The 19098-nt window shown below is 45.0% G+C and overlaps 1 protein-coding gene across 3 annotated transcripts in view; it reads right to left on the bottom strand.

The window, feature by feature from the left end:
* Positions 1-1405: 1405 nt before the first annotated feature.
* Positions 1406-19098, bottom strand: part of vito (nucleolar protein viriato) — a 157428-nt gene continuing 139735 nt past the window's right edge. For 2 of the 3 annotated variants that reach the window (XM_037417987.2, XM_037417986.2), the window contains exon 5: positions 1406-1589. In XM_037417987.2, coding sequence (XP_037273884.1) covers positions 1442-1589 — 148 coding nt within the window. In that variant the 3' untranslated portion in view covers positions 1406-1441. Of the gene's footprint in view, positions 1590-4390; positions 4975-19098 lie in introns of those variants that run through there. The other variant, XM_075883356.1, reaches the window with a different exon arrangement.

Genomic DNA, 19098 nt, shown 5'->3' on the forward strand with positions numbered 1-19098 from the left:
TGGAAAGCATTGCGAAGGCGTCGTGACACAAGAGCATATTCTTTACGGTCCTGATAGGCGAAGGTTAGCTATTAAGGATAACTGATGCGGAGCTGGTACTACCTGGTGTTTTGGTAGTGAATGCGCTGCGGCCTCAGTGGTGTGCCAAGAATGTAGTTGTACTCCTCGATGCCTGCTTGAGCAATGGAAACAGGATGCTGATCGGGAACCGGCAAGGGTGTAGCTTCACAAGGCGTCACGCGAGTGTGTAGACTGAGTTCTTTACACACGATCTCGTGTATCGTAAACGCAAGATCAGAAGGCACGTAGTTGTCCGCACTCGCTACCATGGTCACATTTGGTAGTCATCCAAATTTAGGAGCGATAGGCCTCATCTTCTGCATCTCAAAAGTGGGACAGTGCCTTTGACACCGGCTACTGTATCAATGCTGTCTTTCCCGAAGAGAAAGTGATAAACGTCCTCTGTGATTCCTTCTACAGGTGGCTGACTTTGTCCTCCTCGGACATGCAAGGTTTGACGGTCTTGCATAGCTTCAGGAATGCCTCGATATACATCGTGCAGGTTTTGCCAGGGACCTCGGCTCTTTGCAGCAGCATTTGTTTGGCTTGCTTTCTATTTGCCGCGGTGTCCTCAAAACCTTTGTTGATTTTTGACACGAAGTGATCCCCCGTCGTGATGTTGCCCTCATGGTTCTCATACCATGTGAGCACCGTGTCCTTCAAGAAGAACACCACATTAGTCAACTGAGCTGCCGCGTCCCAATTCGCTCACCCGCTTGTAATGTTTGAGCCACTTGTCTATGTCCTCTCCAGATTTGCCCCCGAAAGGACGGGGCTCTATCAGATGCTGACGCTGCCGAGCACCAGTCACGGCTGATGTCGGTAGTAAAGGTGTCGCTGGAAGTGGTGGTGCATTGCCGTCAGCTTGAGGGTTCCGTCTTCACTGTGAAACATCTCGACCACTAGCAGTAATGGAGGTAGCCCAGCAATGCGGTGGCTTCAGCGTAGCTCAGGTTGTTGCAGAACTGTGTTGCTTGGTTAGCTACCCTGCACCTCCACCACAAAACTGTTACGGTTAAATTGAGTTTAACTATGTTTATTTACAGGTAAGATCGTGCAGTGATCGACGATGATGGCGTACATAGGCCGAACCAATCAACTTTCTCTTCCTTCGTCCAAACCAAGGCCCAGTTCATACCGTATGAATATTACACAAAATTGAGTAGATTTGGTTCTTGAACAAGGATTATCTGCATTATCTCTACTGCTACAATATATTTGTTGACGTGTATGATATGTCATCGAATTATGTGGATTTTTCACGTATCGAGTTCTATTTCATCCAACCTTGGTGCGCAACATATCCCTCCTCCTTGTAATGTGCAAACCCTGAGGGTAAAATAAATAAAAGTCAGAACACATTTATTATTCATGACGCCTGCTACCGCCGATGTGTGCGTGCCAGCTTTGCCTTCTTAGTGGTGCGAAGTTTGATGCGACGCATCTTTCCTCGCTCTTTCTTGTCCTTGTGCAATGCTGCATGGAGCTTGGTGCTGCAGTCACCCATCTGCCGGGCTAGAGCCTTGAGCCTGCACGTGGCCAACAGTTGTGTATTAATGCACAGGACAGAGAATTAAAACCTCTGCATAGCATCAAGCGTCATTTGGAACTATATCTAGCGCTGGCTGCACAGTTATAGGACAGCTCACATGTAGTCCACAAAGGTTCTTTGATCGGTTCATGGACGTAGTGGCAGAACAGCACACACAAGGGGAACAACATGCACAACACAGTGCTGGCTATCCACTGACTTATTTGTTGGAAAGGCAGAGAATATATGCGCAGGCGAAGAAATATGTAAACAAAAATGAAGCATAAGCTACTGAGTCACTCGGCCAGCCAGCATGTGGATAGGTGTTTTACAAGATGCGGCAAAAGCAAATTTCATGAGAACGTAAACAGGTGCGACGAAGTGGTAAAGAAAGAACGATGACATGACAGTTGGCAGAAAAGAAATAAAAACCACTCAACCAGACTTCAATCCGGTCGTGTCCTGTATGTTCTTTGTCCTGTTGTTTGTGCCGTTTCACCACAACTGATTTAGCCCTTGTCCAACTAGACCAAAAATGTAGTCACCATTCTGATTAATGCCACATCATGTGGGCCTCATTACTATATTATGCACCACTGCTAAAATATAACACGAAGAAGACGAGACTGCCAGCTTCATCATTCTTTACTGAACATGAATAGTTCAGAGAATGCCTTGCTAAGGCATTGTACTGTCTATGGGAGTAACTACAACAACAATTAAAGCATCACTCCTAAATTAGCAGGTTCTAACTAAGTACTTCAAGACCACTGTTACTTTCACGCCTTCAATCCGCTGAGCCATGCAGCCAAACAAAAAATAACTGAAAATGACAATATCTGGATGAAGGTATTGGGTCAGTAACTGCCCCCTCATGGGGACAGCCAAAATATGACTTGGAGTAACTTTTGCAGCACGAAAATATCGCTTTTGATGCAGAAAAGTCCTAGTTAGTAGCAGCTTACGTGGGAAAAAGCTCCATTTTATTTAGGATCTAAACCCGAAATTTGGGAGAAAGGTTAAACTAGCACAGAAAAAAAAGGGTGTGCAAACCATGCAACATCGGCTATCTCATGCACAAGGAACCTGAGCTATGCAGCTTCAACGAAAATGCGTTCAAACAGCACAATGAGAAAAATCTCTACATCCATTGACAGAAAATACTGCACTGACTTCTTGTTTCTGGGGCCACAGAAACGCTGTACACAGCTGTGAATGATTGCCAGCAATTCTTTACACCAAATGCTGTTTTCAGACCACACCAGCAGCAAGATAATTGTCCGTGGTCCCCGGTGTCTAATATCGCTCTAACAGAGCGAAAAAAGAAAACAATAGAGTGCCTAGAAACGTTGGCCATGATAACTTATTTATTTGCAATGATAACTGTTTATATATTTATTCGCATTTGATATTTATTCGCAATGATAACTTATGTATTCACAAAAATAGCACACATATTGTCAAGTGGTGGTGACGTTGACGAAGACAGCAGACTGTATGTCGAAGATGAAACTATTGATTTGTCCGAACTTGTGGCCGGTCAGCTGAAAGACTGATTACAGCAATATATACAGGCCCTGATAGCAGTGAACAGAGCATCAACCATCGATCAAGTGACAAGCGGTGACGAGTGTCCGCATATATACTTTTGCCGTCGTATATTACAGTGCTATCGCTGGCGGCCACGTAACTTCGAGAAGAATCTGTATTGTCCGGGTGTGGACGTAATCGCATCAAAAGGTTCTCTAAATATCTCAATGATTCTTAGCGTGGTTGCACAGAGCAGCACTTACACGTGTAAGGGGGGGGGGGATAACAAAACTTGAGAAAAGAGCGTGGCTCTGCCCCCTCTGAAAAAATGTGACTCGCATCTTTCCACGGCGAGAACTCAGGTAAACGTGCCACAGAGTGGCAGGGGTATCACGTGAATTTTGCATTACTGGGTATAGCATTGCAATGCTTAATTGTTATTTCATCTTTATTATTCTTATTCATTAAATGAAGGAGAAGCATTGCCTTCAATGAGTCGTGGGACGCTGATGTGCGATCCAGTGCCTACATATATGGGGTGGCCAGTGAACAGTTGTGCAGCTCGAGCAGTCGATTTTTACTTGCAGGCGCTGCCTGCGTTGGCCTAGCGAGGTGAGAGATGGTTTGCGAATGCTTAATTGTTCTTTCGTCTTTATTATTCTTATTTATTGAATGAAGGAGAAACTTTTGCTTAAACGAGTGTTAGGACACTGATGTTGGTTTGTGCCCCACTATTTATTGCAGATACTGTTGCTTCCATCGCATCTACTCGAGTCAAGCAAAGCGTCAAGCCAAGTAAAAGCCAAGATGGCCTTGACTGAATTCCAAATGAGCGATTCAGTGCCTACATACACGGGGCGGCCAGTGAACAGTGGTGCAGCGCGAGCAGTCGGTTTTTACTAGCAGACACTGCCTGCATAAACCTTGTGAGGTGGGATAGGGGCGAGAATACAGTTCGCACGAGACGCAAGCATGTGGCACGATGTTGAGACACAAGCATGTGGCACGTCGGCGACGATGTCCACAGGGCGATGCCGCGTGGACATTGTTGCCGACGCACGACGCGTGACATTGTGTGACTAAGAAATGCTCCGCATTGAAGAGGCATCGTCCTGATGCATCGTCGCCATGTTGTTGTGACAGCGGCCGGCGTCCGAACAACGGCGAGGGGACCGACGACTGGACGCGGAACTCGGCGCGCGCTGGCAATCGCAATCGGCCCACCGACACGAGTGAGTCAAACGAACTGCGTAGAAGCCCAACAACGACTCGGCTGACCAGCGGCTGTTTATTAAAAACACAACACGAAGCGACGCGTACACACGTAATCGGCTGCTGACAATTATTATAAGTTCATTTATTCGCCTCTCAATTAAGCACCTTATATCACAGCCGCATCATGCATTTGCTACCGCACCAATCACCCATTTTAAGTTGCCCAATCGCCATCGCATACCACTACGTTTTCTGCTTCATTATTCCTCAGAGCAGCTTCACACTGGAACAGCCTACCCTATGACATTGTCAACACTGCTGCATCATCTACTTCTCAAGAGCACATCACTGATAATCTGAAATGTTAATTTAATCATCACTGTTAGATTTTTACTGGAAATCCTACCCTTTATGTAACAACCCCTGAATGGGGGCCCTTAAGAAATAAAATTGAAACTGAACTGAACTGAGAAGTACAGTCCATAGGTTCTCTAACGCGCATAAAACAGCTTAAAGCGCACAGCATGCATGACTTCTGGCTGCGCACATCACCGTTGAGGGTTCGTAATGCCGCCCGGCACAACCTCGTAGTCTGGAACATCTAGATGTCGAAGCGACTTGTATGGCCCGAAACAACACTGAAAAAGATTTAAATGCAAAGCATTTCTCAGTGACAAGATCTCACGCATCGGCAGCGATGTCCACACCCCTAACGCGCATGCTCGCACCTGACGTATCATGCCGCATGCTTGTGTTTCATGTGAACTGTCTGCGCTTCCCTCTCGCCTCGCAATACCGACGCAGAAAGCGTGTGCAAGTAAAAACCAATTGCTCGAGCTGCACAACCGTTCACTAGCCACCCCATATGTTTGCACCAGATCGAATATCCGCTTGCCACCACTCGTTGAAAGCAACACTTCACCTACATTCAATAAATAAGAATAATAAAGACAAAATAACAATCAGGCATTCCCAAACAATACCCAATTATGCAACATTCATGCGATACCCCCCCACTCTGCGATGCATTTACTCGAGTTGTCGCGGTGGGAAAATAGGGTGGCTTTTTCACAACGTCAACGTTGGTATACCGAGAAAAAGAGAAGCAGGTTAGCCGAAAAACGCAGACTGAAGGAAGGGCTCACTTCTCCTGTTGATGTATCCACAACAGCTGTGGTGGGGCGCGGGAGTACAAAAGTCATACCCCTGTCTCGTGTGGCAACGTAAGCGTACTTGGTACCAGTGTACTTACACTCACAGTGTCACTTTTGTGGTTTGCTGCTGCACAAGAAAGCGAAGTGTACTTTGGAAATTATGACAGGGGCAGTTAACGTGTTTGTAAGGAAACATATATTTGTTATTTTTGCGCCAAGGCCTCATCATAGAAACACGTCTTCGTGTAAGCACCAGTGGCACGTGTCATCGTAAACGACTGCAGAATGACTCGCCTACACATGTGCAAGTATGCGTGGAAGTAAATAACGCGACAGACGCAGCCATTGCACAGCTTGTGCTGCCACATCGCCCTAGCGGACGTTGTCACAACCTGCTCGATGGTAAGATTTTTGTTGATTTACGACTTGTTTCAATACATAGCACTATCCCTTATACCGAAAACAGTAGTTCAAGAATAGTATTAGCACTGCTTTAGGCAACAGCATATTTAAGTGCAACCCACTGGTACCGAGGCTACACACTTCGTCGCAGCGAAGCGAGGTTGGGGAACGCACTTGTCCGCAAGTGTACTTTGCAGCAAGTGACACTAAACTTGCTCGTGTGACAGCCCACAAATGACACCACCGGCTAAGTGTACTCACTCAAAGTGCACTTAAGCTGCCACCTGTGACAGGGGTATCAGTGGTCCTCGGGAAGTAGTCGCATAAGGGGAAGAACTCGGTTTGCCAGTGAAGCGCTTAACAGCCGTAAGCTTTTGAGAGATGGTTGCAACAAGATTTGTTTTTTCTTTCTTTTTTGAACTTTTGTTTGATAGTTTATTTCAGTTTTGAAATAGTTTTCTTGTGGTACTTCGGTTATGAGCTATGCGGAATGTATCGGTAGATTTCTTTTTATACTGTTCAGAGCTTCTTTGTTGTCTACTCAGGTACCCAAAGACTGGAGGGCGGCTCGGGTAGTGCCAATTTTTAAAAAGGGCAATCATTTATCAGTAGAAAATTATCGACCAATATCTTTAACTTCATCCTGCTGTAAACTAATCGAGCATATCATCGCCAACCAGATGACCAAATTTTTAGACAGAAATTCAGTGTTAACGAACTGCCAGCATGGCTTTAGGAAAGGCTACTCCACTACGACACAACTGTTAACTGTAATTCATAGTTTTGCAAGAACATTGGATAATAATGGCCAAATCGACGCTCTTTTTATAGACTTTAGCAAGGCGTTCGATAGAGTAGTTCACTGTAAACTTATACAAAAACTCAGCGATTACAATCTTCCTAGCATTATAGTATCCTGGATAGCAGCTTATCTTTCGGATCGCGTGCAGTTTGTCACTATTGAGGGCAACAACTCGAGCTGTCTTCCAGTGACATCCGGAGTACCCCAGGGTAGTGTCCTGGGGCCATTGTTGTTTTTGGTCTATATAAATGACATTGTCAACGTTGTTACACCTGGCACACAAATCAGATTATTTGCAGACGATTGCCTTTTATATCAGGAAATAACTACAGTGCATAACCAAACCGACCTCGAGATTAGTTTGCATAACATACAGGCGTGGTGTCACAGATCAGGCATGTCTTTAAACAAAGAAAAAACTGTCTGTCTTCGTACCACAAGAAAAAAAAGCCCGTTAAGATACACCTATACACTGGCCGCCTCACCGCTAAAAGAAGTTGAAAACTTCAAATATCTGGGAGTAACATTTTCAAACAACCTTTGGTGGAATTTACATATTAGTAATATATGTTCCTCAGCTTTCAGTAAACTTTGTTTCCTGAAACACAAGCTTAAAAATTCACCCGCCCACATTAAACTACTGAGTTACATTACTTTCATTAGACTGAAGTTAGAGTATGCTTGCATTACATGGGATCCCTACTCTAAACACAACATTAAAATAATAGAGAAAGTCCAGAGAAAAGCTGTTCTCTTCATTTACTCTAAGTTCAAGCACACCGATTCCCCGACACAGCTGATGACAGAAAATGACATCCCCCTCCTCAAAACGCGAAGGCAGATTCTCCATCTCAAACTCCTACAATCACTCATTAAACACACCTCGGTCCACAAGGCGTACACGTCACGATCACACACATGCTTTAAACCCTCATTTCGCTAGGACAGATATTTACAAACACTAATTTTTTTCCCAGGACAGCGTTGGAGTGGACCTCTAGGCATAAAATGATTGATCTTTAAGTTACCACAATGCCCGCGTTAGGTGCAGTGTTTTGATTTCGTATGTTTTTTGTATGTTGCGTTTTGATTTTGTATGATTTTATATGTTGGAGTGGAATTCTGCGCATATAATGAATGACCCTTTTTTACCGTAATACACGCGTTAGGTGTTGTGTTTCCATGTTGTATGTTTTACTTCATTTTACTTACTTCTGTTGTAACTACGGTACTGCATTTTTTTTATTTTTCTATAGAATGCAGTCTTAGTGCCTTTACTAAGTTGAGTGTAAATATTTGCGCATATCTTATACTAATTATATTGATATTTTGGTATTGTATTTTTTTAAATTTTTATTATTTTATTTTATTCACAAGTACTGCTGTCCCATGCCTGGGACATTACAGGAGCAGGTACAGAAAAATCAACAAAAGCACAGAAACAAACAATAGTGTGCACAAATTTATGTGACTAACACATAAAATTTTTCCCGAACTCTACAGTGTTCAGTCTACGCAATGCACCATCAAGCTTGTTCCAAACTTCCACCACACGCGGAAAAAAAAAAGTGAAACAATCCAAACGAGACCTGAAGGATACAAGGTTCAAAGCGTCTGTACTACGTGTTGTACGCGCTGGTATATCAGCGAAAGATAAGGGCGCGTGAATGCGGGTCATTTTGTGTGCAATCTTGTGCAACAAGATAATACTCTAACGTGTACGGCGGTGTTCCAGCGAATGAAGTGACAGCGAATGAGCATGTGAAGATGGGGAGAAGTCCCGATCATAACGGTTAAAAACGAACCATATAGCCTTATTCTGCACAGATTCTAACCTGTTTTTATCTTGCTCAATATGAGGCGACTAAACCACAGAGGCGTACTCGAGTATCGGTCTCACTAGTGTCTTGTAGGCAGTTAACTTACAATTTTTTGTCGAGTTTTTCAATCTTCGCTTTAAGTAACCAAGTTTCCTTAGAGCTTGACAAGTTATCTGATCAACATGTTTGCCCCATTTAAGGTCATGTGTAAAGGTGACGCCGAGGTATTTGAATTCAATCGCATGTGCTAGGGTGGACCCATTGTAGTTATAACTGAAACTGAGAGGCTGTTTTTTATTTGAGAAAGTCATAGCTACAGTTTTCTTGTAATTTATGGGCATTTGCCACGTTGAGCTCCAATCGCAGAATAACGAGAATACGTTGTTGAGGACTGACTGGTCTTGAAAGGTAGTAATGCAGTTATACAGTACACAATCATCAGCATACAGACGTATGTTTACATGGGTTCCAGAGATGACATTAACAACATCATTAATAAATATAATAAACAAGAGAGGCCCTAGCACAGAGCCTTGCGGCACACCGGATGTGATTTCAACAGGGGATGACTGCACCTGGTTGAAAGTAACGAACTGAGATCGAGAACGCAAGTAATCCGCAATCCAACCGAGTAATTTAGAATCTTTAAGAAAGGAACTAAGTTTTAGAAGAAGTTTTTTATGGCATACGTTGTCGAAAGCTTTTGAGTAGTCTATGAAAATTGCGTCTGTCTGACCCCTTTTGTTAAGTGATGTGGCAATATCATGGGTGAATTCTAGGAGCTGCGTTGTTGTAGAAAATCCAGCTCGGAAGCCATGCTGACACCGGGAGTGTATTATGAGTGCCCTTCCTGCAAGGACCGAATTCTGGTCTGCAGTATGTTATAAATAAAAACAAATAAAAATGAGATAGTGTTTCGGTTATAAGTTTTAGGTTTGAACTATGTTTAAACATTGTAGATTTTTCTTTCAAAGACAAGCATTGTGCCGTCGCATAACAGCACGCACAGAAGCATGTGAAGAGTAGTCTCTTCAAGTATGATGATAAGGGTGAGGTAAGAAGTTAATTTTGAGTAATCTTGAACGAGCAAAAATATTGCTTGCGAGTATTTTAGAGGTTTCATGCGAAAGTTTACTTGCTTGTTTGTTGTCTCAATTGCATGTGTCCTGAGTGGTTTGACAAAGAGCTCAGAAGAGCTTTGGGGCATTTTTCACTAGAAGTGATAGGTTATAAGACTAGCAAGAAGTCTGTGTACGCAGGCAGTTTACTATACATATTTGTCATGCTTCCATCGAATGAACAGTTGTTAGTTTGCGCTCGTGCGTGTCCTTCCTGTGGTTCCATGTGTATGCAGCGTGTCGCAAGGGTCTACACAGGCAGATTGTTCACTTTTGTTTTTGTACCGATGTTTGACGATCATGTGATCACATAAGCCGGGAACTGTAACATGTCAGTGAAGAGAGGTGGACTTACGTACAGCGAACGTTACTGGGAGATTATATCCTTTTTTTTTTATGGGTCTGTAACTGTCGTTGCACTACAAGAGAGTCTGAGTGTAATAGCTTTCTGAAAAAAAGAAATGCTTGCTCCGAGGAATTCTTGTCTTCAAAATGTACAACTTTTTCGTTCGGCACACGGGAGGAAAAAGTAATGGAATTGACGACAAACGTTGTACTTCAGTTTTTATTGTAAAATCGGAGCCTTCCCTTCTTAGCCTTTTCCTTGATAGGTGGACTGAATGATTCCCACGTGCAGTTAACCTATTATGTGTCATTATGGTTTCTGTCTTGCGTAGACTTTATTAGAGAAGATCGTCACTTGTTTTGTTTGGAGTATCTCTTAGGTGTAAAAATTCAATGGCGCTCTAAATTTTGAGTTATTTTATGAACACCCTGTTTTTGACAAATCTCATGAGTTGAAGGCAGATTCCAGGCACTTGTGCGTGGTGTCATTGTGAACAAGGCTCCCGTTCTGGGTGCTGAAACGTCACAATAATTTTTATTCTGTTGTGGTCGGCGTTTTTACTTTTTTCATTCAATGATTTTTTTTTTCCCGACAAGACAGGCATCCGTCGAAGCCTTGATTTCATCAAAGCAGATATATGCACACACTACGCACGCTTGAACGTAAACATTCCACAGATGTGTGTCTGGTTGGGTATGTATACTGGGAAGCGGTTTAAACTCCAACGAAAAAGTACGTGAAGATGCATAAACTCAACGTTTCGAAAACAACTCGGTTTTTTTCTCAGGGGGGACTGCGGCTACGTTGCAGCAGCATCTTCAAAGCACTCACGGGGCACTTAATAACCCCCTTTCCTTCTCGTTTTGCAACGGAATATAGTTCGTGTACATACACCAGAGGAAGAATTCCGAGAGAACGGTTGACCTTTTGGGCCCTTTGCTGTATATGCCACGATTCGGGTAGCAACCTTCTCCTTTAGTTAGTCTCGCTTTTGAGGATGGCCGTTGCATCAAAATTTATCCAGAGATCAAACATTTCGGAATGCACGGTGACAGCGCTGCGCTCTTTGTAGAGCTTCCGAATGTCCTTGGCATGTTGTTCAAGTCGTTCCCGTAGGTTTTTTGTCTCACCGATACACAAGGAAGGGCACTCTGTGCACAGGATTTTGTAATCGACACCGGGGGTACTGTCCATTCTTGGCCAGTCTTTTAGGCGGGAGAGGAGGCGGCCCGGTGTACATGAAGGCACGTGCGTGATGTGAACTCCTTTTTTGAAGACCCGCGCCAACGTCTCACTGGTTGCTTAGACATATGGAACCGGTACGCATTTCGGAGGGCTGGCAATCAATGCTGATTGAGGTTTTTGAATTCTTTGTAGCTCTGCGTGGAGGGCGACAGCTCGTATGAAGTTTTTTGGGTATCCGTTTTTTCTGAGGTTTGCAATTAGCAGGACTCTTCATTCTTTCACTTTGAACTGTTGCAGCATATCTTCTTGGCTCTCTAGAGTAATGTGGTCACAATCGAGGCCGTGTAGCAGGTGGGATGAGACGAATCATATTGAAGGTAGCGGCCGGTGTGCATTGGCTTCCTGTGAATGGAGAACTCCAGGCTGTTGTGCTTTCTTGCCTCTTGGACACCGAGAAAGGGCATGCTGTGGTCGCTTTAACCCTCGGTTGTAAATTGTACGGCTGGGTGCGCGGAATTTAGATGCTGTCTGCAGCTTTCAATATCAGAAGTCATCATCGCACAAAAAAAAATTGCCCATATAGTGAAGAAAAAGCTTGAGTAACGGCTCGAAAGAGCTGAGTGTTTTCTCTTCTATGCACTCCATGATCAGGTTTGCCATTGTGACGAAGATGGAAGCTCCCATTGCACTTCCGCTATTCTGCCTAAAATTGTTCCTTTGTAGGAGAAGTAAGTACTGGACAGGCAGAATTCCAATAGACGGCAGAGCTCATCATTAGCTAAAGGAGTCGTTTAACTCAGGCTTGTGTCATTCTCAAGTGGAACACAGGCAGAGAACACAGCTAAGGGAACTGGCACATTGGCGATCAATGAATTGACATCTTACGAGACGAAGCTCTCGTCATCGTTGATGCTCACCTCTGATGCTAGCTGCACGAAGTGACTGGAGTCATGAACATGAGTTGGTGTTTTCCGGGTTAAGGTGTGTTTACACTAGAGCGACACGACACTGACATGACCCCAACGAGAACACGAGGCAGACGCAAACCACCAGCCAATGAGTCGCCCGCCGACGAAGTCGCCAGACCCCATGGTCACACTCGGTCGCCGCCGCCGCCGCCTCAAAAGACAGTATTTCATCGTAGTGTAACATCATGAGAGACCGAAAACCCCAGCAAAACGCATCCGCAGACCTGTCGTCAGTGAGTCGTCGGGAGATCCGCGGCTGAGCGAAAATTCGCCCCATGTTCTTGCTTCAAACCACCACGAAGCCGGCAATCTTTGGGGAGCTAACAATACTCTCTCCGAGGCTTCCACGGTGTCTGAATAAGCAGCTCGAGCCCCCAACAGAAGTCCTTTATTTGCTACCCTATTGTGTATCCCCAACCCTGTCCTTCGTTACCATGGGTTATGATGGGGGCTGTGCTGAGTAGCCGGAGAGGGACAATTTAGAGCAGGGAGCATGGCTGAAAATGAGGTGCAGGTGTGCAAGTTTAGCCAGTGTGCTGCAGGTGCCCCCAATGTGACTGCAGAATTGGCCAACGAAAGGCTGTGAGCACGACAAGATGCGGGCAAGGCCTTTGGGAGACCACCGGCGGACTGCTTGTGTCTTTACAGTGTACATAGGCCGATGACAAGAGAAAAGACACTCCTAAAGACAGCCCGGAGACCAAAATCCGTGTCGTGTCTTTCTAGTGTAAACATGCCTTTAGGGAGGCGAAGATTTAGTGTAGAAAATTCGAAAGGGCGCGGCATGGTGAGGAAGTGAAATTTACAATTGGTTGGAGGGGGACGTCAGGCTTGTGAATTTTCGGTAATCCATAGAAACCCACCGCAGACCCGTTACGGTAGATTAGTTGCAGGTAAAGTAATCCTAGATCTGGGTAATACTTGAAGATTTCTGCGAGTAGCTTATTTAGCTGTGTCAGGGGTTCGCTTGGTTGGGTGCTTTCCTAGCTGTGTGTATGCGTTCCTTCTAAAAGAGCTGAAATCTTTTGATCGCAGTCCAGGCTGTCCAACACCACTGTCGAATGGCCCTTGTTGGCAAGCAAGATAATACTCTAATTTTGCCAGAGTTCCCGAAACGCCTGGTTCTCCTATGAGCTCAAGTTCTTTTTCTTTTGTAACGGTAACCAACCCGACTTGGCTCCTTCTTCAGGAGAGACTGCGGCTACATTGCAGCAGGATCCTTTTGAAATTACCGTTACAAAGAAAAAAGAACTTAATCGCATAGGAGAACCAGGCACTTCGGAAACTCCGACGGTGGTGTTTAATAGCCAAGACTACGATCAGAAGATTTCAGCTCTTTTAGAAGAGAACGCATACCCGCAGCTAGGAAAGAATGCAACCAAGCAAAGCCGGACACAGCTAAACAAGCTACTCGTGGAAATTTCCAAGAATTACCCAGATCTAAGAACACTTAACCTGCGACTAATCTACTGTAATGGGTCTGCACCAGGTTTCTATGGACTACCGAAAATTCACCAGCCTGACGTCCCCCTCCGACCAATTGCAGACTATTACTTACTCTCCGTGCCGCGCCCTTCCGACTTTTCTACACTGAATTTTCACCCCCTTTATTCGTAAGACACCAACTCATGCCCGTGACTCCAGCCACTTCATGCAGCTAGCGTCAGAGGTGAGCATCGACGATGACGAGAGCCTGGTCTCATTCAATGTCGTCTCATTGTTCACCAATGTGCCAGTGCCTTTAGCTGTGTTCTCTACCCATGCTGCACTTGAAGGTGACGCAAACCTGACTGAAGGACTCCTTTGGCTAATGACGAGCTCTGCCGTATGCTGGAATTCTGCCTGTCCAGTACGTACTTCTCCTACAGAGGAAGAATTTTAAGGCAGAACAGTGGAACTGCGATGGGAGCTTCCATCTCCGTCACAATGGCAAAGCTGACCATGGAGCACATAGAAGAGAAAGCACTCAGCTCCTTCTTGCCGCTACTTAAGCTCTTTCTTCATTATATGGACGATTGTTATTGCGTGATGAAGATGTCTGAAATTGAAAACTTCAGACAGCATCTATATTCCATGCACCCGGCCATAAAATTTACAGCCGAGTGTAGAAGCGACCGCAGCCTGCCCTTTCTTGCTGTCCAGGTGGCAAGGAAGCGCAACAGCTTGAAGTTATCCTTTCACAGGATGCCAACATACACCGGCCGCTACCTTTAATATGATTTATCTCATCCCCCCTGCCAAAAGGCCTCAATTGTGACCACATTAGTCTAAAGAGCCAAGAACATATGCTCCAATGATTCGGAGCAAAAGAAAGAGGTGGCCTGCTAATTGCAGACCACAGAAAAAACGGATACCCGAAAAACTTCATAAGAGCCATCACCTGCCAGGCAGAGCAACAGAGGATTCGAAAACACAAATCGGCATTAATTGGCAGCCCTCTGAAACGCATATCGGTCCCATACGACCAAGCAACCAGCGAGATGTTGGCACGGGTCTTCAAAAAAGAAGGGGTTCACAACATACGTGCCTCCATTGTCGTTTATAAAATTCCAAGCACTGAGTGCCCTTCCTTGTGTATCGGCGAGACAAAAAACCTACTGGAACGACTCAAACAACACGCCAACGACAATCAGAACCTCTAAAAAGAGCGCAGCGCTGTCGCTGTGCATTCCGAGACGTTTCATCACCGGAGAAATTTCGACACAACGACATCCTCGAAAGTGAAACTAACTGCAGGAAAAGGTTACTACTCGAATCGTGGCATATACAGCGAACGGCACAAAACATCAACCGTTCCTCTCGGAACTCTTCCCTTGGTGTATATACACGGATCACGCTCCGCGGCAAAACAAGAGAGAAAGGGGTGTCAATAACCGCCCCCGCGAATGTTTTGAAAACGCCCCTACAACGTAGCCAGAGTCTACCGTGAGAAAGGAGCCAAGTCAGTTTTGAAACGTTGGGTTTACCCATCTTCACATACTTTTTGGTTGGAGTTTAGTATGTATGGACATAAATGTATGGACATAATATTGTCACGGAAAAACACGAATGAAGGGCAGATAGACGTTGACACAGCGATTCTCAGCAGCCGAACAGCAAGATTGCCTTTTTTGTCTTCAATCAGCCAGAGCTCCACTACTTGGTGTCCGCCAAATCCACTTATCGTCGTTTTTGTTCCCCAGTACACACGCGTCAATTGCACCCTTCTTAAAGAGCATCGCCCCGATGCTAGATCAGTAGTAAATTTTTTTTTTTTTTTTCAAGAAATGTGTTGCACAGTCACTACCTGGCATAAGTCTTCATACGTACGATAACTAGTTCAGGGCGGTGCAAGCGAAGCCTTGTACCACCCAAACTGTCGGGAACGACCTTGTAAGTAACATCCCTCAGTCGTCGCAGTACTAGGTATGGCCCAAAGTATCTCTTTAGCAGCTTTACGGAGAGTCTTCGTTTCTGTATGGGCATCCAAACCTACACTCTGTCGCTGGTCTGGTAAACGACTGTTCTACGGCGAGAATCGTAGCGGCTTGCATCGTGCTCTTGCTGCCGCTGAATTTGCAAGTGTGCTAGTTGCCTTGCTTCTTCTGCTCGTTCAGTACACATCTCGGCGTCCGGGTCAATGTCGTCACATTCGTGCGCTAGCGTCCCATCTAACATGGTTCGTACTTCCCGTCCGTGAATAAGCCTGAACGAGGTCATCCGGGTTGTTTCTTGCTTGGCTGTGTTGTATACAAACGTGATATATGGCAAGATATTATTCCAATTTTTGTGTTCAATGTCTACGTACACTGAAAGCATGTCTTCAATTGTTTTGTTAAGACGCTCTGTAAGCTCTTCGTTTGCGGGTGGTAGGCGGTGGTCTTACGATAGGTTGTTCCACTCAGCATGAGGACTTGATCCAAAAGAGCTGCCGTAAATTTGTTTCCCTCTGTCTGTGATTTTGAGGCTTAGTGCACCATGCCTCAGGACAACATTGTCGATGAAAAATCGTGCCACCTCCGCTGCTGTACCTCTCTTGATAGCCTTTCTTTCAGCATAACCTTTCTTTCAGCAGATGCCTTTCTTTCAGCAGGGGATCTGGCGCCGACATGGCTGCTGGTCACTTACGCCTCGTACTTCTTCAGGTTCTGCAGATGGTGTCGACTTTCCACGTATCCGGAGCGGAGCGGCTTTTCGACCACGCAGACGGTGCCGCCTGGGATGTATGCCCTGCCCTGCACTTTTTCACTGAAGCGCACCTTCCTTTGGATATGACGGCGCTACCGTCGCTGTTCGACTGTCGCTACACTGACTGGCAACCTGGCACATCGGAACTCAACGTCACACTACATAAGCTACAGCCCCTGCACACCACCTTGGGATCTGGCGCCGACATGGCTGCTGGTCACTTACGCCTTGTACTTCTTCAGGTTCTGCAGATGGTGTCGACTTTCCACGTATCCGGAGCGGAGCGGCTTTTTGACCACGCAGACGGTGCCGCCTGGGATGTATGCCCTGCCCTGCACTTTTTCACTGAAGCACACCTTCCTTTGGATATGACGGCGCTACCATCGCTGTTCGACTGTCGCTACGCTGACTGGCAACCTGGCACATCGGAACTCAACGTCACACTACATAAGCTACCGCCCCTGCATACCACCTTGGGATCTGGCGCCGACATGGCTGCTGGTCACTTACGCCTCGTACTTCTTCAGGTTGTTTTTTTCTATCGCCCTGTTAACGGTAAACCATTTCGAAAATTGGCGCCGGATCCCAACTCCACCTTGAACTTTTGTACGCGCAGCATTACTTTTGTGCGAACCAAGTGTTTGTTATGTGTACATTATCTCCGAAAACTACTGCAGCTTGCAGGTGATGTAGAACAAAACCCAGGCCCTCTGACTTCTGAGCAAGAACAACAAATGTTCACCGCTGTCATGGCGATTCCCACGGTACTGCAAAAGCAGACGGAAATTCTTGGGGAACTTCGTTCCGTAGCGTCACGGCAAGAGGCACTCGAGCAAAGGTTTTCGCAGATGGAGGACAAATTGAACGTCTTTGAGGACAAATTGCTATCGGTGCTTCCATTAAAAGACAAGGTGATGCAGTTAACTGCGGAGACTGACAATCTTGCTGCCACGTTTTTGAAGCTGCAAGAATTGGAAGATGATATGGAAAATAGATCTCGAAGAAGCAACCTTATCTTTTTTGGCTTTCAAGATGCAGCTGGTGAAAACTGGCAAGATTCGGAGACTAAGGTGATCGCCTTTTGCGAGGAAAAGTTAAAAGTCGCTATTTCGGCTGATGCGTTTGAGAGGGCCCACAGGCTAGGTCGCTTCATGGCAACAAAAAACAGGCCTATAATAGTTCGGTTTCTGTCGTTTAAAGAAAAGCAGCGTGTTTTATCAACTACTTCGAGGTTGAAAGGTACAAGCTTTGCTATTAGCGAGGACTATATCAACAAAGTTCGACAAGAGAGGCGGAAATTAATTCAATTTGCGAAGAATTAGGGAGGGGACTTCAGACTATCGTATAACAAACTAAAGATTGGCAAGGAAACTTTTGTCTATAATGCTGAAACAGACAGCGTGACTAAAACCAAGACATAGCAACTAAAACAGGCCCTCGTAACTTCTAGACAACCATCCAGCCCGGATGACATCGTGTGTATTGTGGTAAATTGTCGTAGCGTAAAAAATAAAATTATAGAACTCGCCGCCCTCATTGAAACGACAAAGCCACATGTAGTACTTGGTTCTGAATCTTGGTTAGACGACACAATAAATGACAACGAAATCTTTCCAACCTGCTACACAGTCTACAGGAAGGACAGAAACGCGCATGGGTGAGGTGTTTTCGTTTTGATTCACAATACTATATCTAGCTTCCTCGTTGACGTTAAAGCTGGCTCAACCGAAATTGTTTGCTGCAAAGTACTCTTGAACAACGGCTCGTCTGTGGCATTCGTTTCCTTCTACAGGTCACCCAGCACGAGAGACCCTCAGCCCCTTTTCAATTTAAGCAATGTGCTGCTGATACTACAAACTACTTATATTGTTTTGGCAGGTGACTTTAATTTACCAGATGTGATATGGCAGCAGCTTACACCAGTGTTAGTCAATTCATCCCTCCTGTACACGACCTTCCGCGAAATGATAAATGCCCATTCGTTACTACAATTTGTGCAAAAACCAACGCGAATTATGGCTAGTAGTGCAAATGTACTTGATTTATTTTTTTGCAATGTGCTTGATCTCGTGTCTTCGATTACCTTGATTCCTGGTATTAGTGATCATGATGTTGTCGTCGCTAAGATGTCCTGTGCCACCAAGAATTGTCATTCTGCGCAGCCTCGCAAGGTCTTTTTTTATGAAAGAGGCGATTACGCAACAATACCATGTGAACTAGACAATTTTTTTCCAGAGTTTAGGGCTCAATGTTCGTGTCTAGACATAAATGCATTGTGGGATCTTTTTAAGACTAAAATACTGTCCTTGACACAAACCTTCATTCCCTCGCATGTCATTACTTCCCAGCGTCGAAACGATAAACCATGGATTACTAAAGAGATTCGTACGATGTTAAACAGGAAAAATAGAGCCTTTCGTAAGCACTGCCACTCGCCGAATCCTACATTGTTCGCAAAGATGAAGGTAATGAGCAAAACGATAGCGAGATTGATGCGCAATGCACATAAAAAGTTTCTTTTCACTCGAGGACACAAAGTGAAAACTAATCCAAAAGAAATGTGGAAATATGTCAAGAGCAAAAAGAACTCTGGTGACGCTATCCCTGACATCATAGATGGAAAAGCCTACGACGCAGATATTTTGGCAAAAGCAGAGGCCTTCAATGCTTATTTTCACTCCGTGTTTTCATGCTCAAAAGCCGCACTTTTGAAATCACATGACGTCAGAGAGCTTACTCAGATGAGGGAAATTGAGCTGTCTGAAGATGGTATCGCATTATTACTACGGAAGATAAACAT

The sequence above is a fragment of the Rhipicephalus microplus genome, unplaced genomic scaffold, assembly GCF_043290135.1.
Source record: "Rhipicephalus microplus isolate Deutch F79 unplaced genomic scaffold, USDA_Rmic scaffold_16, whole genome shotgun sequence".
Taxonomy (NCBI): Eukaryota; Metazoa; Arthropoda; class Arachnida; order Ixodida; family Ixodidae; genus Rhipicephalus; species Rhipicephalus microplus.